Here is a 25828-nt window from a genome sequence, read left to right on the forward strand (position 1 = left end):
TTGTCTCCTCATTGGTCATTTTGGTCAGGTGCCAGTGAGGTTATCTTAGCTTCTTAACCCTTTACAGGTGAAGGGATTTTGCCTCTGGCCAGGAGGGATTTTATAGCACTGTATACAAAAAGGTGGTTACCCTTCCCTTTATATTTATGACACCCTCTTTGACAGTCACTGAATTCTTGGCTTCAATGACTTTCTAGAGCAATGAGTTCCACAATCCAAATATGCACTGCATGAAAATGTATTTCCCTTTTCCAGTTCTGAATTTTTTACATTTCAATTTCTTTGAATATTCCTTTGTTGTTAAATTACATGAGGGAAAACAGAAAATCCTGAAATACCTTCTCTAGACCATGCATTATGTTACATAGTTTTATCCTGTCCCCTGCTATTGTTTCCTTTCTAAGGTGAACAATCCTAAATCTTTTCACTCTCTCTTTATATGAGTTTTCCCATCTCTTAACATTGTCACCTTTCTCTGGAGCCCCTCTAGTTCTGCAATATCCTTTTTGAGATGGGGTGACATATATGCACATTGTATTCTAAATGGTTGTATACTACTGATTTATATAATGACAATATATTTCTACATTATTCTCCATCCTGTTCCTGCAGCATCCTAACACCCTGTTTGCTTTTTCTGACCACAATTGCACATTGAGAGGACTTCGCTGAGCTGTCTACAGCAGTGGTCTCCAACCATTCGACGCACAAGATAACTTTTTGAATTTAAGTGCAACCCAGGATCTACCCAGCCCCTTCCCCACAGCCTTGCCCCACTCACTCCATCCCCCGCTCCTTCTGTCACTCACTCTCCCCTCACTCATTTTCACCAGGCTGGGGAGGGGGCGCGGGCTCGGGGCTGGGGCTGAGGGGTTTGGAGTGTGGGAGGGGGCTCCAGGCTGAGCCTGGGGCAGAGGGTTGCAGTGCAGGAGGGGGTGAGGGGTGCAAGTTCTGGGAGGAAGTTCAGGGTGCAGGAGAGGGTTCAGGGTGCAGGAAGGAGTATGGGGTGCTGGCTCCAGGAAGGGGCTTAGGGCTGGGGTGCGGGCTCCCGCCAGGCAGCACTCACCTCAGGCAGCTCCTGGGGGGCAGTGCAGCATAGCTAAGACAGGCACCCTGCTTGTCCCGCCCCATGCCACTCCCGAAAGGAGCAGACCTTGGGGGGAGTGCAGGGTTCTCTGCACGCTGCTCCTGCCTGCAAGCACTGCCCCTGCAGCTCCCATTTACCAGGAATTGGGAACTGCGGCTAATGGAAGCTGCAGGGGAGGTGCCTGCAGAGAGGGGCAGCTGGCAGAGCCACATGCCCCTTCCTCCCCAGAGCCACACTGGCCGCTTATGGGAGCGGTGTGGGGCCAGCACAGGCAGGGAACCTGCCTTAGTGGCAGCTCTGCTACACCACTGGACTTTTAGTGGCCGGAGATCATGATCGACTGGGAGAATCTCCAGGATCGACCAGTCAATCGCGATCAATGGGTTGGTGACCACTGGTCTACAGTAACGTCTGGATCCCTTTCCTTGGCTGCTACTGTTAATTTAAAATCCTATGTGATATATGAGTAGTTGAAATGTTTGCCTTCAGTGTGCAGTACTTTGTACTTATCAACACTGAACTCCATCTGACCTCATGTTGCCCATTCACCTAACTTTTTAGTCTCTCAAATTCCTCAGTTATCTCTGGACTTGACTAACTTTAGGTTGGTTGGTTGCAAATTTTGCTAACTGATTGATCACTCCCCTTTTCAGATCATTAATACATTAGTGCAAATTGTTGATGTAGCCCACTGTTCACCTTTTCCCATGACAAAATTTATTCTTACTCAGTTTCCTGCATGAGCCAGCTTTTGAGCCATGACAATGTTGCCTCTCATCCCATTGCTAATTAATTTCTGCAGTAGCCTCTTGCAAGGAACCTTGCCAAAGTCAATTTGGAAACCCAAATAACTTATGTCAACCATCTCTCCTTTTGACATTTCTTTATTGACATATTCAAATAATTTTAATAGCTTAGTCAGATACTGAAACTGTGCTGGTTAGACACTAACATATCACTATCTGGCAGGTGTTCTATTTTTAATTATAATTTCAACCACATTACCTAATATAAAACATAAAGCTATGTGGTATGTACTTTCATGACTTGCCCCTCCAGCCCTTTAAAAATATATGTACATTTGCTATCCTCAAAATCTTTCTGTAATGTAGCGATTAACAAAAAAACAAAAAACTCTCAGATGTATACCATCTAGGCCTTGTGACTTATTGCTTTTTAAAATTATCAGTTTGTTCCAATATCTTGTATTCTGACACCTCAGACTCAGATAGCACCTCATCTTTATTACTAGAAAGGAGGTCCAGTAGAGGAATCTTTCTAACGTCCTCTGGCGTGAAGATTAATACAAATAAATCATTTAGGGTCCTTATCCTCCTTAATTGCTCTTTAACCTCTAGTGATACTAAGGACCCACAGATGTTTTCATTCTAACAGAAGCAGGAAGCTAATATATTGTGTTCTATCTTTAGATATTTACTCTTCAAAATAAGAAAAGGAGGACTTGTGGCACCTTAGAGATTAACCAATTTATTTGAGCATGAGCTTTCGTGAGCTACAGCTCACTTCATCGGATGCACACTGTGGAAATTGCAGAAGACATTATATACACAGACACCATGAAACAATACCTCCTCCCACCCCACTCTCCTGCTGGTAATAGCTTATCTAAAATGATCATCAAGTTGGGCCATTTCCAGCACAAATCCAGGTTTTCTCACCCTCCGCCCCCCCACAGACAAACTCACTCTCTTGCTGGTAATAGCCCATCCAAAGTGACCACTGTCTTCACAATGTGCATGATAATCAAGGCGGGCCATTTCCTGCAGAAATCCAGGTTCTCTCACCCCCTCACCCCCCTCCAAAAACCACACACACAAACTCACTCTCCTGCTGGTAATAACCTATCCAAAGTGACCACTCTCCTTACAACCTGCATGAAAATCAAAGTTTGATGTCCTGAGGAAACTACAATCCATTGGTGATCTTCCTGATAACACCATCCTGGCCACAATGGATGTAGAAGCCCTCTACACCAACATTCCACACAAAGATGGACTACAAGCTGTCAAGAACACTATCCCCGATAATGTCACGGCTAACCTGGTGGCTGAACTTTGTGACTTTGTCCTTACCCATAACTATTTTACATTTGGGGACAATGTATACCTTCAGATCAGCGGCACTGCTATGGGTACCCGCATGGCCCCACAGTATGCCAACATTTTTATGGCTGATTTAGAACAACGCTTCCTCAGCTCTCGTCCCCTAACGCCCCTACTCTACTTGCGCTATATTGATGACATCTTCATCATCTGGATCCATGGAAAAGAAGCCCTTGAGGAATTCCACCATGATTTCAACAATTGCCATCCCACCATCAACCTCAGCCTGGTCCAGTCCACACAAGAGATCCACTTCCTGGACACTACAGTGCTAATAAACAATGGTCACATAAATACCACCCTATACCGCAAACCTACTGACCGCTATTCCTAACTACATGCCTCCAGCTTTCATCCTGACCACACCACACGATCCATCGTCTACAGCCAAGCTTTGCGATACAACCGCATTTGCTCCAACCCCTCAGACAGAGACAAACACCTACAAGATCTCTATCAAGCATTCTTACAACTACAATACCCACCTGCGGAAGTGAAGAAACAGATTGATAGAGCCAGAAGAGTTCCCAGAAGTCACCTACTACAGGACAGGCCTAACAAAGAAAATAACAGAACGCCACTAGCCGTCACCTTCAGCCCCCAACTAAAACCCCTCCAACGCATTATTAAGGATCTACAACCTATCCTGAAGGATGACCCAACACTCTCACAAATCTTGGGAGACAGGCCAGTCCTTGCCTACAGACAACCCCCCAACCTGAAGCGAATACTCACCAACAACCACATACCACACAACGGAACCACTAACCCAGGAACCTATCCTTGCAACAAAGCCCGTTGCCAACTGTGCCCACATATCTATTCAGGGGACACCATCACAGGGCCTAATAACATCAGCCACACTATCAGAGGCTCATTCACCTGCACATCCACCAATGTGATATATTCCATCATATGCCAGCAATGCCCCTCTGCCATGTACATTGGTCAAACTGGACAGTCTCTACGTAAAAGAATAAATGGACACAAATCAGATGTCAAGAATTATAACATTTATAAACCAGTCGGAGAACACTTCGATCTCTCTGGTCACGCAATCAGAGACATGAAGGTCGCTATCTTACAACAAAAAAACTTCAAATCCAGAATCCAGCGAGAAACTGCTGAATTGGAATTCATTTGCAAATTGGATACTATTAATTTAGGCTTAAATAGAGACTGGGAGTGGCTAAGTCATTATGCAAGGTAGCCTATTTCCCCTTGTTTTTTCCTTCCCCCCCCCCAGACGTTCTGGTTAAACTTGGATTTATGCTGGAAGTGGCCCACCTTGATTGTCATGCACAGTGTGGGGAGAGTGGTCAGTTTGGATGAGCTATTGCCAGCAGGAGAGTGAGTTTGTGTGTGTGTGTGGGGGGGGGGGGTGAGGTGAGAAAACCTGGATTTGTGCTGGAAATGGCCCACCTTGGATGAGCTATTACCAGCAGGAGAGTGAGTTTGTGTGTGTATGGGGGTGGGGGAGTGAGAAAACCTGGATTTGTGCTGGAAATGGCCCACTTTGATTTTCATGCAGGTTGTAAGGAGAGTGGTCACTTTGGATAGGCTATTACCAGCAGGAGAGTGAGTTTGTGTGTGTGGTTTTTGGAGGGGGGTGAGAGAACCTGGATTTCTGCAGGAAATGGCCCACCTTGATTATCATACACATTGTGAAGACAGTGGTCACTTTGGATGGGCTATTACCAGCAAGAGAGTGAGTTTGTCTGTGGGGGGGGCGGAGGGTGAGAAAACCTGGATTTGTGCTGGAAATGGCCCAACTTGATGATCACTTTAGATAAGCTATTACCAGCAGGAGAGTGGGGTGGGAGGAGGTATTGTTTCATGGTGTCTGTGTATATAATGTCTTCTGCAATTTCCACAGTGTGCATCCGATGAAGTGAGCTGTAGCTCACGAAAACTCATGCTCAAATAAATTGGTTAGTCTCTAAGGTGCCACAAGTCCTCCTTTTCTTTTTGCGAATACAGACTAACACGGCTGTTACTCTGAAACTCTTCAAAATCTATTTTGGCCCTCTTACATATTATCTGCTTTAATTTATGCTTCTAGTGATTGGTTTCTCTATGGTTAGATTTCTGCATTTTGAAGAGTCTCTGGCTCAGATAGCCTTCTAAGCTTGCCATGTAGTCATAGTTTACTTCCTACTTTCCTTGTTCCCTTGTATTCAGAAGCAAGCATACATAGCCCACATATCACACATGCTGTCCTACATGTGGGGTTCCCCACTGTGTATTCTAAAAATATATTGGGCCATTCAACATATTAGCAAAGGAAAATGGGTTACATGTTCAGGGCTGGTTCATCAGACATAAACCAGACACTGTGGCTGAACCTGGATGAGACAGACTCAATCCAAGAAATAAGTGAGGAAATGCTTGTCGGTATGGTAGGAAGCAGAGAGTAATTAGGAGAATTGGTAAATATGACATCTCCGTTGCTTGAAGGGATCTGCCTGCTCTTTGTGACACACGTTCACAAGTTTGAGGGCCAGAGCAGGTCCTGAAGTTGGTAGATCTGTTAGGGATAAAGAGATAACAGCAGACAAATACTTTTTTTTTTTTTTTTTTAAATCTCTGCTTGGGTGGAAGGTTGCAAATTCACTGTCAGATGTAAACCTCCCTCCCTTTAGAACTTGCTTCCTGCTTTGGTCTGACACAGCCTCAAGTGTGCTGACTTATGGAGCATGCTGTAAGACTCATTTTCTTTCCCAGACTTTTGAGATCAGGATGAGTGGGAATTTGGTGCTAATCGACTGGTGGTAAAAAAACAGGGATTCGCCTCCAATTTATAGTTTTTGATTACTTAATATTGGATGAGTACATTTCTACAAATCAAAGTAAGTGACTCGCCTTCTACTAAAAACCTCAGCTAGAACACACCAGCAATATAAGCTTTGTTTAGTTCCAGGGGTTAACATGGAAGTGAAGTGAATAATTATTGCCTACTGAAACTGACTGTGGCAAGTGGTTTTGGATTACTCAAATTACACTGTACTGACATGCTTTAAAGTTCAACTAAACATTTTCAATGTTAAACGGAAACCTCAACACTTGAGATTTCCAACAGGTGGATTAAATGAGCTGTTCTCCCTGGATTACAAAATATAAAAATGTAATTTTAAGTGTCAAAGGTTTAAAGAGTACATATTTACATAATAAATACGTGTATTTCAATTGTAACTATCTGCAAGTTTATGAATGATATGCATTTGATGAAATAATGTGTGGACTGTTTGTACAATACACTAATTTGTATGCAAATACCTGTGCCATATCCCTGAATGTTAAAAGATGTGGGAAGTTTATAGAATAAAGTACAAAAAGACCCCCATCAAGGTTTGATTTTCACCTTTAATATGATCATGATTCTTTGTTACTTCATACTTCTGTAAAAAGTTATTACAGGTTTATAGATTATTGCAGCAATTTCTACGGAAGATTGTCAGCCCTCCAGCTGAAGCTACATATTGTATACATTATTAGTAATTGGCACTATTTACTACAGCATGAAGGACAATACCTTTTAAATAAAGATAAAGCAACATTTATCTGGAAAACATTCAGATTGAAAATGGAGCTTTCCTTCTTACATTACCGTAGCATAGCGATATCCCACAAATTACATTTTAAAAATGCTATTTTCTGAATGGTCACAGAATAAAAAAGTCATGATGAAAATTAACCAGTTTTGTCCAAAAAATGCTATTATGAGCACACTGCAGTTTTTCAGCAAATCTTATGCCAAGCGTCAGAAGGCAAAAGCCTAAAACATGAAAGCTTCCAATTTGTCTGGCTAGTCCATTCTCCTTGCTGTGGAGTGATCAGTGACCCACACTGCTTTAAGACAGTGCACTAATCACTACTACTGTTCTTTGTTGTGGTTGATGCCATCAGGAAGACAAATTCAGGTCCTTAAGATGCAAGTCCTAACAAAAAGCCTCCAACAAATCCACTGGATACTACTATATTCTGTTTGATAAATTCTGTTGACTGAAAAAGAAAATAGTTTTTAGTGATCTGTGTAAAACCATTACACCTAATGGGAACATTTAGTATTTTTATCATGATTAAATAAGAACAGAGGTTTTTACTATTTTTAAAAAACTTCATTTTTCAAAACCTGTTAGTTTAGCAGATATAGCACATGCTGGAATCAGGTATAGTGCACGCTGACTCTGCAGACTTTAACAGCACACTTCATTCTTGACTTGTAGCATAGCTCTTATGCCAATACTGGCCTTCTTCTGTGCAGAAACTCTGCACTGTACACTTCCTTTGTAAAAATGTGAGAGCTAGGGTAACACCACTAAACTCACTTCTGTTTTAACCAGACACAGGGAATTAATTATAATTAGATTAATTATAATCTCAAGGTCACTTCTTTCTGATCCACACTTTTGTAATCTTTAATGCTGTAAATCATATACCAGAGGAAAGCATCGTACTATATCAACAGATGTTTGGATATAAGTAGTAACACAATATAATCTGTGGGTTATGACAGGTATGCAAAATAAATGTGATTTACATCTTTACTATGATGTAATCGGCATTTTGTAAACCAACAACATTAGATATTTCAGGCAACAGAGTAGTGTACAATTTTAAAATCAAAGTCATTTGAAAACTATTTTCAATTCCTCCCTGGTCCACCCCTCAGCCTGTCAAAAGAGACTGATTAAATTACATCTGATTTAGAGAGCTGTATACCAAGTTTCAGACTGGAATTAAAATTATAAAAACAATTTGGCAATGAAGGTATAATTCTATATAGGTTATGTTGGAGATACCAACATCTTTAACTACAGAGACACCAGTGTGGGCATTGCTATGATTCTCTGCAGCATAACAAAAGTCAGACTTCAAGACAAGTAGTCAGAAAAAGCCCATACATCTCCTGGCAAAAAAGACTCACTTTTTCTAATATTCTGTTGGTAAAGGGAAGTCCTCAAATGAGAAACTATTCCTAAAACTAAATGGGCCTCAGCTATATTAGAAAAGCGTTGGTAGTTCCTCTTCAGTGCATCAACATTATGCACACCACAGACACGTTTTGGAGAGGGACACTCGCTAAACTGGTTCAAGGAACGAGGTGGACAACTCCATGCAATCTAAAGCATAATTCCCATTACTTGTACACAGGCAAACGTATTCCTCATTTTAAAGTCAATATGAAAACACTTAGGGGTTAATTACTTTTAGTACAGTACTCCACCAGCAATTAGAGATTCTCTGCGCTTATTTGGTTGAGAGTATAGCAGGGGACAGTAAAGCCTTGTAGATGGATGTTTGCACCACCAGTCCGTTATCCAGATGTGACAAGAAGCTCAAAGATTACGAACACCTAAGGATTCAATACCAGCTCCAAAATGTTTTTACTTCATTCAAAAAGGGGGAAAGGGTAACTTTTTTCAAAATCATAATTTTGAGCTGCAACACCACCACCAAAAAGCAACTTTATTTTACTGAAGTAAAGTGATAAGCAACCAATATACTGGGATGTTAATTGGCCTTACAGTAGGATGCAAATTCCCAGAACTGGCACATGGCTTTTGTACCTCTCTATTTTATGAAGACAAGCTCTGAAGCCTGATCAGCATAAGGCAAGAAGTAATTGTTATGGTCTGGCATGAGAACAAAAAATCTCACCTGGAAGTGACCATTAATATAACAAATAGGTACTGGGCTGTCCTGCAGGACTGCTAACATTTATTAAAACATAGAACTATGTTCTGTTGATAAGATTGTGTAAGTCTTCCCGAAGAAGCGGGACTATGCTCGCGCAAGTTTTCAAATGCTGCCTAGAATTTTAATTATCAGGCATAACTATGATCAGTGGAAGGCCAGAAACCTCAATCAATGTAATCTTAACTGAAATGAAACAGCACACAGTTCAGAACAATTTATTTTTTAAAAACATCTTACCTCTTCAATGAGGGTGCTGATTTCAGGTGCTGCCCTGTTCGCACGTTTTTTTATCTGTCTTTTTGCTTTGTTTACATCTTTTTCAACTCTCTTCCAGTCAACTTGCACATACCCACTATGACTGGCAATCTAGGGCAATTAAAAAAGTATTAAGTAAGAATAATTACACTAACCAACATCCAAAGAGTCAAATCACAAGATGTTTGTGTCTACCCAATTTTAAAAACTGTTTCTCTAGAAAAAGCAAACCTGAAAGACAAACATAGAAGTTCAAGTACTTTAATTACAGATGCTACAGATATTGTGTTTTAACATGCCAGAAATTATTTCTGTAATAAATCAAAAATATACTTTGAAAAAGAACTGGCAAGGTTCAATAGATTCTCGTTTCTTTCCCTCCTTTTCTACTTTTTATTTTATACTATGCTTGAGATTAATTTACAGGTTAATTTATATAGGTCAATTTATATACTCAATATTTATTACTGCTTTACTTGCTGCAAAACAGAAACTGAAAGCACTTTTATCAAAGGACTAAAAGGCAGCTTTGTTTCATTTTAGTTTCTTTCAGCATCCCTGCTGAAATTTTAATTTAGGACAGGGTGGTCAGAGAATCTGTTATCTAAACCTCACACAGAAATAGAGAGAACTATCCTCTTGTCTTTAGTATTATAAACTGTTCAGCATAATAAGAACCTAATACTATAGGATTCTAGCCCTCTCCACATCACTAAGCCCCAAATAAATGGTATAAGTATCAGTGAATAACATGAACCACTTCTACCATAATGCCAACAAGATATTAGGCAACTAATTATGGGCAAATAGAGGAGCAGTTGCAGACAAGTTCATCCTAACTTTAAAAAACAATCCTCGAACAGCCCAAAAAAATCCCACATTTTTTACTATGAATGTTTTATCCCTTTCCCCCATATTTTTGTTATTAGGCACTGAACTGTAAACACTTACGCAGCTGTGTAACTTGACACACACAAATAGTCCCATTGAAGTCAATGGGACTACTCACATGAGTAAAGTAATGCACATTTAAGTGGCTGTAGGATGAGGGCCATAGATTGCAAAATTTTTAGGGCAGAGACTGCATTTTCTTGTAAGAGTGGAGAACACCTAACACATTGTGGACAATGACTTACTACAAATAATTCCTCTTAATTGGATAACACCACAATTAATCAAGAAAGGAAAATCAAGGCTACAAAGATCTGCGACTGTCTTTTAAACGTTGGGTAAGTCAGTCTATATATCCATTAATTATATATATTATCCATAAACTTTGTGGGTAAGTTTTGTTTTTAATATGAACTCAAAATCTGAGATTCATCTAGTGAGAAAGTCATACAATGGAACCCTGTTCACAATCTTAAGTATGGGGCCAGGAATAACTCCTCCATAATGTCTTGAACTTAACCACCACATTTTAATTTGCAGTCACTGGGTTCTGCTGAAGTCATTAACTCAAAAGAATCTTCTTAGCTAGATTACCTCACTGCAGTTACTCACATGGGCTGTGAACACCTTTGCTATGGAATACAATAAAGAAAATACAGAAGCAGATGGAATAGGAAGAGCGGACTAAAGAACCAACTTCTCCAACAGGAAGTTTCACCCACATTAAACCAACCAACATGAGGAAGTGCTTGTTACCATTAAATAGCATGCAGTTAGTTTTACAACAGACAATGCTTAAAGTTTACCCTGTTCCAGATTCATAAATCTGATACTTAAACAGGCAGCATTACCTATCACACACTTGTATACTTTAATAAGGTGTTTAAAGACACTAACTTTATCATACAGGAGTTAACAAATGAACTAAAAGAAACAGAGAAGGTAAATCTTCCTTTTGAAGACTTAAACTCTAGGGATTAGATCCTCAGATAGTGCCATTAAAAAAAAAAAATCACTAGTTTACACACGCTAAGGACCTGACCCAAAATATTTCTACTAAAACTTGTCAGACCTAATGCATTTGCTTAGAGGCAAATTTCCAATATAAAATTCTATTTGCTTTGGCAGTTCTGTTGAATGCCCCTCTCAAACGGTGCACAAAACTGTGAAGTCGGATATTCAACACAAGAATTTGAGAATTTGAGAAACCCTCACCTTTTTATCCCCCCTGTAGCCCTCTCCCAACTTCATTGAGATGTCCCAGCATGCATCATGCCGCAATATCATAGCTACCACAGAACCTCAGTGAAGTACATAGCCAGACCAGAGTAGGCCAGGTAAATCCTAGTGTTATTTTTGCACCTTGTATGATTTTCAAAGGTTCCATTTGTTACCGAATCATTTGAGTGAAAACATGAATCCATCAATGGTGTTTTAAATGGAATGAGTCCAAATATGGAAAAGAAATAATAAATAAATTACTACAGATAAAACCTATGATTAAATAATGGCTAACAAAAGATTGACTCTGACACAGACCTTAGTCTAACAGGAGCAAAGAGCAGTAAAAACATTTTGCCACTGAACTGAACAGATATGACTAATATACAGAAGTAAAGGGGCATGCTCCATCAACATCCTCAGATGCCCCAGGAACCTCTCAGACTCTCACTGCTAGGTGGCAACTTTGCATGATTTATTTACATTTCCATCACCACTACAGTCCCATGTAGCAATATTTTATATACAGTGATTCTCTACCTTTAGCCCTTTCCTGCAGGGCCAGGAAGAAACAGAGGTTTCCCTTCTTTGAGATCTTGGCACACATTGAGCTCAGCTAGTCCTAGTTACTCCCTTTCTATAGTTCCTTCCTATGTCCTCCTTACACCCCTCTATTAGTGGACAAATTGGCTCACCCAGCCTGATCAGCCAATTAGCTGACTGATGCCTAAGTGATCAGAGTGTTGGCTCACTTACTAGCTCCCAGCACTCTGTCTCAAGAAACAGATCTTTCAAGTGACAAAGTGCTTTAAAAAAAACCCCCAAAACAAACAAACAAAAAAACCTAACCCAAAGTCACTTTTCAGAGGGGAAGCACATTTTAAGGATTTGGCATGTTTCTCCATAGTTCTCCCTACTATAAGGAACCAGTTAATCTAAAGGCTATAAAACAGGGGTGGGCAAACTACAGCCCACGGGACCGTCCTGACGAGCCCCTGAGCTCCTGGCCAGGGAGGCTGGTCCCCAGCCTCTCACCTGCTGTCCCCCCTCCCCTGCAGCCATGCCACTGTGCGGGCTGTGCAGCTTGTGCCCACCCACCTCCCAGGCTTTCAAATAAGCCTGTCCTGCCGCTCTGAGTGGCATGGTAAGGGTGGGGGGGGGGGGGGGGCACGGTTGGATGGAGGTGGGGGGGGGGCGCGGTCAGGAGACAGGGAACAGTGGAGGTTGGATGGGAGGGGTCCGGGGAGGGGGAGCAGGGGGGTTGGATGGGGTCCTGGGGGGGGGGGAGGGGGCAGTTAGGGACGGGGGTCCTGGAAGGGGGCAGTCAGGGGACAAGGAGTGGGGGAGGGATGGATGGGTCAGGGGTCCCTGGGGGGCTGTGGATAGGGGGTCGGGGCAGTCAGGGGACATGGGGCAGGGGGTTTTGGATAGGGTGTGGGGTCCCGGGGGGGGGGGGGTTAGGGGTGGGGGGGTGCCAGGAGGGGGCGGTCAGGGGACAAGGAGCAGGGGTGGGGGCGTGGTTGAATGGGTCAGCGGTTTTGAGGGGGGCAGTCAGGGGGCGGGAAGTGGGAGGGGATGGGGCCAGGCTGTTTGGGGAGGCAGAGCCTTCCCTACCTGGCCCTCCATACCGTTTTGCAACCCCGATGTAGCCCTCGGGCCAAAAAGTTTGCCCACCCCTGCTATAAAAGGAAAGATGTTAAGTTTGTTACTGTTTGTTATGAGAAATGAATTATTTTTTATTAGTTGCTTTTATTTTTCCAGTGCCTATATATTACAGTGGACTTGAACTGGCCTTGTATCAGGCACATTAGGAGAATTTACTCTTTCTACAAAAAATGATACACAATCAAATTAAATTGTTCAAAATATCCAACTTCCATGATATTTGATGAGGATAATAAGGTCTTGACTTATAAAAGCCATGCCTATTCCTTAACGGATTCTTTTCCTTCTCTCTCCCCCACCCTACAAGACTACTTTTTAATAGGATCAGTTATAATGTTGCTAATTGAACTAGCCTGTTTTCAGAATTTGACTTACTATCTGCTACCTGCGACAAACCACGTAATATAACCAATATAATAAATTGGTTAGTCTCTAAGGTGCCACAAGTACTCCTTTTCTTTTTGTAATATATTTTGTTTTTAGTTTCCAACAGATCCCTTGAAATCAATTTAATATACACCAAAAGAAAAGTTAGGTTTTTCTCGAATTTCAAAAACTAAACAAATAGGACTCTACTTGAGTACCCTACCCAAGAAACAGGACCCCTTCTTGTTCCAGTGGATTCCTCTGTTACCTGTAACTTCTCAACATTTTGCATTAACAAAACTTGAAACTTCAAGGAAACTTGAAAAAAAGTTAATTTCTAATCACGTGCTGAAAACCCTTGAACCTGTTCGATGAATGCATTCAGCATATATTCCTGAATTAAAGTGAATTTACACTGTGTATTTACAGAGGATTTTTAAATGAAAATACTTTAAAGACTATAGAAATGTAATTAGACCACCATTCAATTTATGATTAATCTTTAATATGCGAAGTACCTAGAATTAAATGACTAAGACATTTACTTCTAGCAGAATCTGATCTGAATCAAAGATGGAGACAACTGAACCTAAATGTACAACTGAAGTATAATAGTTCTACCCTGTCCAACCCTCCCCTCATAAATTTCCTTATCAGATATTTTCCACAGGAAAGGGCAACACACACACAAAAATCAAGATATACATAAATGGATACAATAAGTCCTCACTTAACATTGTAGTTATGTTCCTGAAAAATGCAACTAAGTGAAACGATGTTAAGTGAATCCAATTTCCCCATACGAATTAATGTAAATAGGGGGGTTAGGTTCCAGGGAATTTTTTTTTTTTGCCAGACAAAAGGCATTATATACATTTTAAACAATTTTAAACAAGCCATTTAATACAGTAATTCCCCACTTAACGTCCTCTCACTTAACCTCCACCCCTTCGCCCAAGCCTCCACCCTTAACCCGCTTCTTCTCTACCTCCTCCCCCTTTACTCCGCACGCAGTGTCCTCGCTCCTCCCCCCCCTCCCAGCGGCAATCAGCTGGTTTGCGGCATTCAGGAGGCTGGGGAGGAATGGGGGAGGCTGCGCACTGCGTCCTCGCTCCTCCCCTCAGCCTCCTGAATGCTGCAAGACAGCTGATTGCCTTGGGCAGGAGGAGTAGGGGGAAGGCCCTGATCCGCAAGGTCCGCCAGCGGGTGGGAGGGCATAGGGCAGCTAATAGGGGGGCTGCCAGCTGTGAATAAAGCAGGAGGCCAAACGACATGATAGGAGAGCATTGCACAACTTTAAATGGGCATATTCTGTAATGGAGCAGGGACGTAACATCGAAACAACGTTAGGCGAGAGCACGTTAAGTGGGGAGTTACTGTGCAGCAAACCTGTTTTCCCCATTTGTATACAGGCTCTTTAGTGATTTACAAGCTTTTTGTTTCCTTTTTTAATTCAAAATTTGTGAGACACAAATTGATAAGGCTAGCCAAGTGGTAGAATGTTGTACTGCTAAGCAGGAAAAGCCAGTTCTGAAACCCAAACCCATGCTCTTCTGGACAAATGGAATTTAAATATTGAAGTACAATGAGCACTCCTAAACCCCACAGGTTGTGCCTACACAAAGAATTGAATCATTCCCAACTGATCCAGAGGTTGTACGGCACTGGTTTAAGGCAAAGAATTCAGTGTATCCATGCTAGTCAGATTGATTTGTGCACCATCTCCATATTTGGGTTATTCTAAACCATTTCGGATGCAACGCCCTTGGAATACATGTCCAAGGTACAACTCGCAGCAATAGTCAGTCTTAGATATTTCAAAAGGTCATCAGTAGCGAGAGAGACATTTTTGGGAAAACTATCAGAACCGTTTCAGTTTGACCCATTTCAGTGTTGTCCCCACCGGTGCTAAAATGGATCAGATTGAAACATTTCTCAGACCTGCTGAAAACCCACACCATTTTTGGAACACATATAAACTAACAAGTACCTATGTGTGAGAACACCACAACACTTAACAAGGATCTAGGGGAATCAAGTAAGAAGTAAAAGTTGCTAGTGGATGGAAGTGACCTCACAGCACAACAACATTTTGGCTAATTAAGGAGCAGCACTTACAGGTCCCATACTAATAAAAAAAGAAAAGTGGGAGAGGTTTTTCAGAAACTTCAAGGACTCTGTAAGTGAGAAGACTGTCCAGTCTTTAAAATGGTGGGTATAAATTTTGAATGAACCTACTGGTTCATTACTAGGCTCTCAGTTCACTTCCTCTGAAGTGACCTGGAGAAAATGGATTAGGCCACATGTCATTCTGAGATGGGGCGGGACAGTGACCATAATTAACCACTGGAACAGCTTTCCAAAGCATGTGGTAGATTTTCCACCACTCGAAGTCTTTAACTCAACATTTGAGGTCTTTCTAAAATGTATGTTCTTGTTCAATCCCAAATCATTGGATATAATGCAGGAGGTCAGACTAGGTGATAAAATTATTATTTTGTCCTCAAAAACTTATTAATCTGGCCTACAGTAGAGCTGAGGAGGTGAGAACAGTTGGGCAGGGAGAAAGGTGTGGAGCCAGGAGAGGTCAGAGGAAGCTGCTGCTGAGGAAAAGGTAATATAACTAGCAACACTAGTGCTAAGGGAAAGGCTACTCTCAAAAGTGGGCCAGAGAGCTGAGCTAGCAGCAGATGAAGAAAAGGAAACAAAATGTGGAAGGAGTCTCAAATAAATGCTGGAGGAGGCAACCTGTCCACAGTTATTCTTATATTAAGAACTTCTAATGCAATTATTTGTATCAATTTTTTACATCTTCAACATTACAATAATAATAAACTAGACACCTAGACTATGATTGTCAAAGGAGTCTAATTCACTTAGGTACCTTTGAGATTCCGTCCCCCTGTTAACAGAAAATAAACATTGCTTACATTCCTTGATCTCTGCAGCGGTAATTTTATAATCAATTTGCTAAGTCTGGCAATATCAACTCAAAAATAGTATTTCAATTTCTGCATTACGGTTTTCATTCTTTCAGCTCACTTGAAACTATTTTAAAATATTTGATTATTCCTGTTTGTTATAACATTTCTAATCAATAGCTTTAAAAAACTGAATGTAAAACTAAGTAAAAATATACCAGCACAGCAGCAGTATTTTTCTATTAAGTGCTAAGGCTAATATAAGAAATAGATATGGAACTCACCTTCCCCTTCCCAACCCAAGTATAAGCCAGTTGCTGAGTTTTTTCCATATAATTCAAATATAAAACATTCCCTAAATATTAAAATATGAAATTCTATATACCTGAAGTAGAAGAAATCCACCACCTACTGCAGTTGCTGCAAGTTTTCCAACTTTCTGGAACAAAAATCCTGCACACCTTAGAAAACCCAAAAAAACAATATTCCAATAAAGTTAAGTTTGTCTGGCCCACAGTGCCACTTTTCAGAATTTTCATATTAAACCCTACTAAAATTTTGGATTGCTAGAATGACAGAGTTTCACTTTCCTATTTCTTACTCTGTAGCCTGCAATTTATGAGAAATTATAGATTTATGTAATACAAACACTTTTTGGTGACTTAGATCAAGCACAAGTCTAGATCAGAAAGGGCGTTATCAACTAATGGTTATTTGATGTCCTCTGGAAATTGAGTTGGTGGCTTCAGGCCTTGTCTACACAAAATAATTTAATTAAATTGCACCACTTTAACTGATACAATCAGTTAAAACATTACAACCCCCTTAATGCCAACAATTATATCAGAATAAAGGTGCCTTTATAGATATATCTATTCTGGTAGGGAAGGAGAAATAAGCTATACTGGTTAAAGGGACTTTTGTACCAATATAACTGCATCCACAGTAGGGGCTATACCGATTTAACTATTTCAGTAAAAAAACAAGACCACCACACACACACCCCAACAAAATAGTTAAATCAGCACAAAAATTGCATGCAGACAAGGTCCTAGTCTATTTTCGAGTGGAGAAAAGCTTCCTTTCTATTTAACATTCTTGTTGGCACACTCTGAGATGAGTCTACCACCTTGTCAGTTCTAGCGCTGGCCTGTGTGTGCCGGGACTGAGGTATTTTTGTAGGGCTGTTATAAACAGGTTTCACTGCCACTCCACAAACTGCACCTGTTTTATAGAAAAGATACTTCCATTTCTAGATTCCTCGATTTGGCACTTTTCATGATTTTGGCACTAAACTCCCATTACACTTTGTTCTAAAAGCTCTAAAGGCTATTGTACATTTATCTATTATTTATAAAAACCGTAGGGAGACACAGACAGGTAAAAAATCATATTGAAACACTAATTCCCCAACTCTATTATTAAGCACCTCATATTATTTAAACAATTTTAAAATAATAATTGTCTTTTCACCATTTATGCTCTTTTGTTTGTTTTTACACTTCATTCAGCTTGTACAATAGAGATTCATTTCACTTTCATTTAGCCCATTTTACTTTCAGGTTCTCGTGTATTTGCATTGTCAACATAATAGCATTGTTTAAATCCAAAAATATCTGTTTTCATTAACTTAAAAAGTGTTGTCATATAATATTAATGTTTTACTATTAGAACTTAAGTTAATACTTTGTACCTATGGTTGTAAACTTTTTTTAAAACAGAATACTCAGATGAAATGTCTTTTTTAGCTGAGGTGATATAACAACTTCACATTTCACTATCTGTAAAAACTGCACAGAAGTTGTTCAATTTCAAGTGGCTTTTGCTTTTAAACAAAAAAACACCTTCACCAAAAAAAAAAAAAAAAAAAAAAATGTATCTGGGGCCCTTGACTAAGTCTGCCCCACATTTCTTCTGACCTGTTTTACGTGCAAGTCTTATTCACAGTAACAAAACAAACAGGCCTCATGTCTGTATTATAACAAATAAAATATGCTACTCATTAGTAACACTAGCATTATATACAATAATTTCCCATTTGTTTGTTAAAGAAATGATCTTAAGAGTTCTGTCACTTCTTCAAAGCTCTTTTGCAATAACTGGCAAGTTCTTTCCTTATCTCTTGAATTTACAGTTATTAATTAGGAAACCATGCAAGCTCAAACAGTTTATCACTTCAAATGATACAGAACAGTCAAGAATTTAAGAAAAGTCAAATGCATGGCGCAATAATCAAAAGTGATCCTCTCTCACCAACCAGTCACTCCGCCCATTACAATCTGAGTGGCTACAGAATACTTTTCTACAATTGGCCCAGAATTTCGGCCAAACACACGATTCCACCAATGGTGACGCCTTGCATAGTCTGTTAAATCCAATACTTCATACGAATCATCTTCACTGTCGTGCTCTTTAAAAAAATAAAAATAAAAATTAATATAGGTGATTCTCCTTTTAGTGAGTGTTCAAAGCAAGTTATAAAAGCATTAGTTCTGAGCTTCTTAACTGTAAGTAGTTCAGTACAAAAGTCTCAGCCATCTTTTTAAAATTTTGAGGTAAATACAGGTCAACAGGCTGGTAAATTAAGAAGATACACACATAAAACTATGGTATTATCACATTACTATCAGTTGCAATCAATACTTAATGGTCTTGACTACTTAAAATGGAGGGCAAGTGACTCAAACAACAGAAACAGCAACCCCAACAAGCTAGCACTGAACTTTCCTGTTACCAGGTCACTAGTAGTAAGTAGCTGCAACTACCAACTGTCCACTTTGTTTATTACAGAGGGGACAGAAACATCAAATAAGGATTATTTGTCTTAGGCCTGGTCTACACAGTTTTTGTACTAGTATTATGATGGTTAGGGGTATGATCATTTTTAACCCAAATAGTTATAGTTTTACACCCCCTACCGTGGATACAACTGTACCAGTATAAAGGTGTATAGTTTACTTCCCTTCTTGATCAGGAACACCTATACCAATATAAAGCACCTTTACATCGGTATAACTGTGTCCACACTAGAGAGAACTATATCAGCTAAAAGTTGTACCACCGTTGTGTTTAGACAAGCCTAAAGGGGAAGGAAGCAAGCTATGGAAATTTTTTCACCCTCGCCCCAACACTGCAAAGTACCTTGTAAATTTAATCTCTTGTCTTTAATGGCTTTGAATAAGGCCCTAAATGGCAAGTCTATTCATTCCTCTCCTTTCGTGACTGTGCTAGGATTTCCGGGGGCATTTGTTGAATACTTGACATTTCGGTGGCACACTTTATCTGAAGATCTGACCTTGCATTAAACACCATCATGCCCCGCAGCCCTGATCCTCCCAAGGAGCCGGGCTGCAGGGGACCTAAGGGCTGCTCCCATCCCACAGACGAGGAAGCGACGGGGGCCGCACACTGAGCCCCAGGGACTTCGCGAGCGACTCCGCTGTCGCAGCAAGGACAGAACCCAGGAGTCCCGGCCCCGAGCCCTGCCCGGCACCTTCCACCCCAGGGGCAGCCACTTCCCGGCAGGACGCGGCGGCGGCAGCGCATCCCCCGAGCCGGGCGCTTCCTCCCAACCCGCCCCCGCCCTGCAGCCACCAGGGGCCGCCCCCGCCAAGCCCCTCCCCGGCCGGGGCACGGGGGCGCTCGGGGCAGAGAAGCTCCCACTAGGGGGCCCGGCTGAGGCGGGAACGAGTCTCCCCGCGAGGGGACCAGGCCGGGCCGCGCCCCCGGGAGACTCACTCACCCGAGGCGGAGCGAGGCCTCCGAGCCGCCATGTTAGCGACTGTTTACTGGGGGCGGGCGGGGCGGGTGGAGTGGGGCGGAGCGGCGCCGCTCTGCGCCGCCAGACGCCGCGCTCTATGCTCCTGCCGCTCCGCTCGGCTGAGCGCGAGGCCGACGCAGACCCCTCCACGAATAGCGGCGCCGGGCCCCGGCGCCAGCCGGAGGGGTGCGGGGTGACGTCACCGCCACCTCTGCCCCGGGGGGTTGTGGGGATTGTAGTTCTGCTGGCTGGTCCTGTGCGCCGCTGCGGTGGTGAGGGGAGTTCACGGCTGTGGGCGCCTTGCAAGCCCCGCCCTGCGCGGGGGCGGACAACGCTGCGCCCAGTTCCGAGCCCTCTCGCGCCCTCCCCCAGCAGGGATACCAACAGCTGCGGGGGGTCCCTCCCAGCCGCCATGTCCCCGCGCGGCCAGCCCCAGGCACTCACAAGCGCTGGGGGCGGGCCCGCCCCCCCGCTCCGAGCCATGTCACGCGCCGCGCACGCTCGGGCTGCCTCGGGTGCGCCCGCTGGCGTTTGCTCCCTCGGGGCAGCCAGTCCCACAGGGAGGCGGCAGGGCGAGGTGCCAACTTTCTAACCCCGCGAAACCGAACAGCCCTGTCCCGCCCCTTTCCGGGGGCCCCGACCCCGCTCACGACATTCCCCCACCCGCCCTCGCTTTCACCGGGGTGGGGCTGGGGATAAAGGGGGCAGGAGGGGGCAGTGCGGGCGGGGGTAAGGGCTCTAAGTGAGGGTGTGGGCTCTGGGGTGGGGCCAGAAATGAGGGGTTCAGGGTGCAGGAGGGGGATCAGGCCTGGGGGTTGGGACGTGAGCTTATCTCGGGTGGCTCCCTGTCAGCAGTGCAGCGGGGAGTGGGGGCTAAGGCAGGCTCCATGCCTGTCCTGGCACCACGCTGAGCCCTGGAAACGGCCAGCTGCAAGTCCAGGTCCTAGGCCGGGGAAGTGGGGGCGGGGGGGCAGGAAGCTCCGTGTGCTGTTTCGGCCGCAGGCACTTCCCACTCCCCCCACCCCCATTGGCCGGTTCTCGGTCAATGGAAGGGCAGAGTCGATGCTTGTGGTGGGGGCAGCGCATGGAGCCCCGCGGACCCCCTGCCGTGGAGCCGCACCTACTGGCCGCTTCCACGGCGCAGCGCGTTGCCAGAACAGGTAGCAACTGCCCTGCCTTAGCCCAGCAGCACCACTGACCGGACTTTTAACGGCCCAGTCGGCAGTGCTGACCAGAGCCGCCAGGGTCCCCTTTTGACCAGCACCTGGTCACCCTAGGCAGGGTGGTTCTGGGTGGGTCACGGGCTCACTGCAGAGGGGGGGCCCTGGTGGTGGAGAATCAGCCGGCACCAAGCTGGGATTTGCAGGGCTAGGCTGGAGGGTGCCTGCCTAGGTGATCAGGTGGGCAGCCCCCTGGGTAGGGCAAGAAGGAGGAGGTAGTGGAGGAGAAAGAGGGTGGCCTATGATTTTGGCCTCTCCCCTGAATGAAATTGGACACTAGGTGAGTAATCTAAAAAAAAGACAAAATGCAGTTGATGGATCAAGGTAGTAAATAGTTTGGGACCTGCTGATCTAAGGTGACCGTGATCAGGCTTTCAAGCTTTACACCGTACAGTTGGTTTTTTTTTTAAGATGAAATTGCCTCATCACCAGAGCCCAGGATAAAATTTCCAAAGTTGGATTCTGGCAGCACCAAGGCCCAATCAAAAAAGCAGCATTGCCAACTCTCCCAGTTTTTTCCACAGGTGACAGGATTTTGGCTGGGGCAAAGATGCCAGAAGTTCCAGCACAGCCTTTAGCAAGTTTGAGCCCTGCCTGGGTAAAAACCCATCTGCTTGGCTGGTTCTCCAACCTGCCAGCCTCCTGGGGCAGAGCAACCAATCAGAGCTGCTGCAGGCAGAGTGCTCTGCCTCCCCTCTGCAAGGCCAAGCAAGCCATTCTCACTGGAGAGGAGGGAGCAGAAAGATTACAGTAGGTAGCTCTGCTCCCTCCCCTCCCATGAGCAATGAGACAGCTCTTCTGCTGCACACAGCCTGGGAAGGGGCAGAGGAGGGTGAACAGCCCCTGGAGATCCACCCCAGCCTGGGAAAAAGGGATCCTGCTGCAGCCCTCAAACCTGGGAGATAGGAATGGAGAAACAGAGGTGAGGCTGAATTGAAGGGGTGGGTGTTGGTGGTGTTGGACTGATGGGGTGTGGGAGATGAGCTGAACTGACATGGGGCCGGTTGGGGGGAAGCTCCTGTGGCAGGGGCCAAAATCACTTTCCCCAATACATTTGGAAGCATGGGGAACACTAAATCGTACCCTTACTTGCACAATGGGGATGGGCAGGGGAAATTCAAAACTCAAAAGACAGACCAAAATATCTTTTGATAAAAACCTCATGGTTTTGGGGGGTGGCAACATTTTTTAGCATCTGACTTACGATTTTTAATCTCTTGAGGTTGGCAATACTTATGGATAGTACCATGCCCAGTTGTCTGGGCTCCCGTGGCATAGAGGCCCATACCCCTTGAGTGCAGACAATTAATTTGCTGGTGACTGCCTTTATGATACAGTGCAATGGCTCACCATGGTCCATGCAAGAGGTAGAGACGCAGACACAATCTTAGCAGCTCCAGAAGCAAAACAATTGTGTTAGTTGCTGTTTTGATAAATAACCCTAGGAAGACAAAAATCAAACTTTTCATCTGTTTCTGTTGTTACTAGATTTGGAGGATTCATGCTGGAGGCAGTGTGGCCCAGGGGATAAAGTTGGAACTAAGAGCAGGAGCCCTGGTTTTAATCATGTCTCTGAGACTGACTCACTATATGACCTTGGGCTAATCACTTAACAGTAGGGCTGTCAATCGCAGTTAACTCATGCAATTAACTCAAAGTTAATCGCGATTAACCACAGTTTTAATCACACTGTTAAACAAGAAAATACCAATAGAAATGTATTAAATATTTTGGATGTTTTTCTACATTTTCATATATATCTTGTATTCTGTGTTGTAATTAAAATCAAAGCGTATATTTTGATTACAAATATTTGCACTGTAAAAATGATAAAAAGAAGAAATAGTATAGTTCATTTCACCTCATACAAGCACTGTAGTGCAATTTCTTTGTCCTGAAAGTGCAACTTACAAATGTAGAGGGTTTTTTTTTTTTTGTCACATAACTGCACTCAAAACAATATAAAACTTCAGAGGCTACAAGTCCACTCAGTCCTACTTCTTGTTCAGCCAATCGCTAAGACAAACAAGTTTGTTTACATTTACAGGAGATAATGCTGCCCTCTTCTTATTTATAATGGCACCAGAAAGTGAGAACAGGCATTTGCGTGGCACTTTTGTAGCCAGCATTGCAAGGTATTTAAGTTCCAGATATGCTAAACATTCGTATGCCCTTCATGCTTTGGCCACCATTCCAGAGGACATGCTGATGATGCTCGTTAAAAAAAATAATGCGCTAATTAAATTTGTGACTGAACTCCTTGGGGGAGAATTGTACGTCCCCTGCTCTGTTTTACCTGCATTCTGCCATATATTTCATGTTATGGCAGTCGGCAGTCTCGGATGATGACCCAGCACGTGTTGTTCGTTTTAAGAACACTTTCACTGCAGATTTGACAAAATGCAAAGAAGGTACTAATGTGAGATTTGTAAAGATAGCTACAGAACTCGACCCAAGATTTAAGAATCTGAAGTGCCTTCCAAAATCTGAGAGGGATGAGGAAGGGCTCATGCTTTCAGATGTCTTAAAAGAGCAACACTCCGATGTGGAAACTACAAAACCTGAACCACGAAAAAAGAAAATCAACCTTTTGCTGTTGGCATCTGACTCAGATAATGAAAATGAATATGCATCGGTCCACGCTGCTTTGGATGGTTTTCAAGCAGAAACCGTCATCAACATGGATGCATGTACCTTGGAATGGTGGTTGAAGCATGCACCTCTAGCATGTAAATATCTTGCAATGCCGGCTACAGCAGTGCCATGAGAATATCTGTTCTCACTTTCAGGAGACATTGTAAACAAGAAGCAGACAACATTAACTCCTGCAAATGTAAACAAACTTGTTTGTCTGAGCAATTGGCTGAACAAGAAGTAGGACTGAGTGGACTTGCAAGCTCTAAAATTTTACATTGTTTTATTTTTGAATGCAGTATTTTTGTACATAATTCTGTATATCAACTTTCATGATAAAGAGATTGCATTACAGTACTTGTATTAGGTGAATTGAAAAATACTATTTCTTTTGTCTTTTTACAGTGCAAACACTTGAAATCAAAAATAAATATAAAGTGAGTGCTGCACACTTTGTATTCTGTGTTGTAATTAAATCAATATATTTGAAATTGTAGAAAACATTCAAAATATTTAAATAAATGGTATTCTGTTATTGTTTAACAGTGCGATTAATCACGATTAATTTTTTAATCACCTGATTAATTGTGATTAATTTTAATTGCTTGACAGCCCTACTTAATAGCTCAATTTCCTAACTATAAAATTAGAATAATTAGCATGATGGACATGGAATTACTATGTAATAATCTAACAATATTGAAATATAATAATTTTATGAACAGCTTTACTTTCACCTCAGTGACTTGGTTCCATAATGTATACTAGGTTATAAGACTCTCCTGTATGAATGTATTGTTCTAGCTTAATAGAGAGTGTGGGAAAAACAAGCAAGGAAGCAACACAATAACTGTAGATAAGCAACCTCTGAACAAACACTGGGGAGGCAATTCCAAAATGATGGCTTACTTCCAGGCCCCAGAGCAAATTGACACAGCTTTTCTGCCAGTGCTGGAGCGGAAGAGATCAGGAGACCCCAAAATAGTTTCAAAGCCCTTTTCAGGGGGGGAGGAGGGTCATTTATCATCAGGGAGACAGGTTAATACAGAGAGATACTGTGGAAGGGGTCTAAAGAAGTGGGCCTTCCCCCAGATCCAGGGATTGGTAAGCGTTAGGAAAAGATAGACAAGCATGTGGACTGTTAATTGTTTTAACATCTATTTTCTGTGAAATATTTTAGTTATAAATAAATAATACTTTACTTTAAAAGGCAGGTAACCAGTGACCAAACTATCTCATAGCTATCGATGGAAACAAAGTACAGGTACTGAACAAAAGTCAAGCCTGCTGAGGTAATCATGGTTTATATCAGAGGACTGCAGCCCAAGGCCTTATCTGAGAGCAGGAGAGTTGCATGCTTCCACTCTGAGACAGGTGATGCCTAGAGGATCCAAGAGGCGTTGGGGAGTGCAGTGAGAGTAGTGCAGCCCACGAGTCACATGCATCCCGTCAGGGTAATCCACTGGCAGGCCACAAGACAGTTTGTTTACACTGACCGTCCGCAGGCACACACCGCTTCCCGCAACTCCCATTGGCCAGGAAAGGCGAACCACAGCCACTGGGAGCTGTGGGAGGCTGTGCCTGCGGATGGTCAATATAAACAAATTGTCTTGTGGCCCGCCAGCGGATTACCCTGACGGGCTGCATGCAGCCTGCAGGCCACAGGTTGCCCACCACTGAGTCAGACCAGGGAGATGAGAGAGATGCAGTTAGCCTGAAAACCATGACAACTACATTTATCTGTCTTTGTAAAGTTCTTTGAGAACTACAGATGAAAAGTGCCTGTAACGCGGCCTTTGCTTGCCCTCGCACAAATCAGTCAGAGACCTCCTCCACGTGCAATCACCCGTGCTTTTTTTTTTTTTTTTTTTTTTTAACAGTGTCAGCTCTCACCACCTTCTATTTACAGACAGTTGTAAACCAAAAACCTGGGGGACAGCTAGCTTCTCCAGCCAGCAGGGATGGTTAGGATGCCTCTTAATTGG

The 25828-nt window shown here is 42.9% G+C and overlaps 1 protein-coding gene across 4 annotated transcripts; it reads right to left on the bottom strand.

Moving 5' to 3' along the window:
* Window positions 1-6555: 6555 nt before the first annotated feature.
* On the bottom strand, window positions 6556-20948 carry FUNDC1 (FUN14 domain containing 1). 4 transcript variants are annotated; one of them, XM_037902794.2, is made up of 6 exons: window positions 19972-20196; window positions 18483-18639; window positions 16615-16690; window positions 16193-16210; window positions 9148-9276; window positions 6556-7212 (listed from the first exon to the last, which is right to left on the bottom strand). In XM_037902794.2, exons 1-6 carry the CDS (start codon window positions 20000-20002, stop codon window positions 7135-7137), a joined length of 489 nt encoding a protein of 162 aa, XP_037758722.1. In that variant the 5' UTR covers window positions 20003-20196; the 3' UTR covers window positions 6556-7134. The 4 variants fall into 4 exon arrangements, with proteins under 4 accessions (XP_037758722.1, XP_037758734.1, XP_037758726.1 ...); XM_037902806.2 differs by lacking the exon at window positions 19972-20196 and adding an exon at window positions 19525-19759; XM_037902798.2 differs by lacking the exon at window positions 16193-16210 and having other exon boundaries at window positions 19972-20948.
* Window positions 20949-25828: the final 4880 nt, after the last annotated feature.

The sequence above is a fragment of the Chelonia mydas genome, chromosome 1 (assembly GCF_015237465.2).
Source record: "Chelonia mydas isolate rCheMyd1 chromosome 1, rCheMyd1.pri.v2, whole genome shotgun sequence".
In the NCBI taxonomy this organism is placed as follows: Eukaryota; Metazoa; Chordata; order Testudines; family Cheloniidae; genus Chelonia; species Chelonia mydas.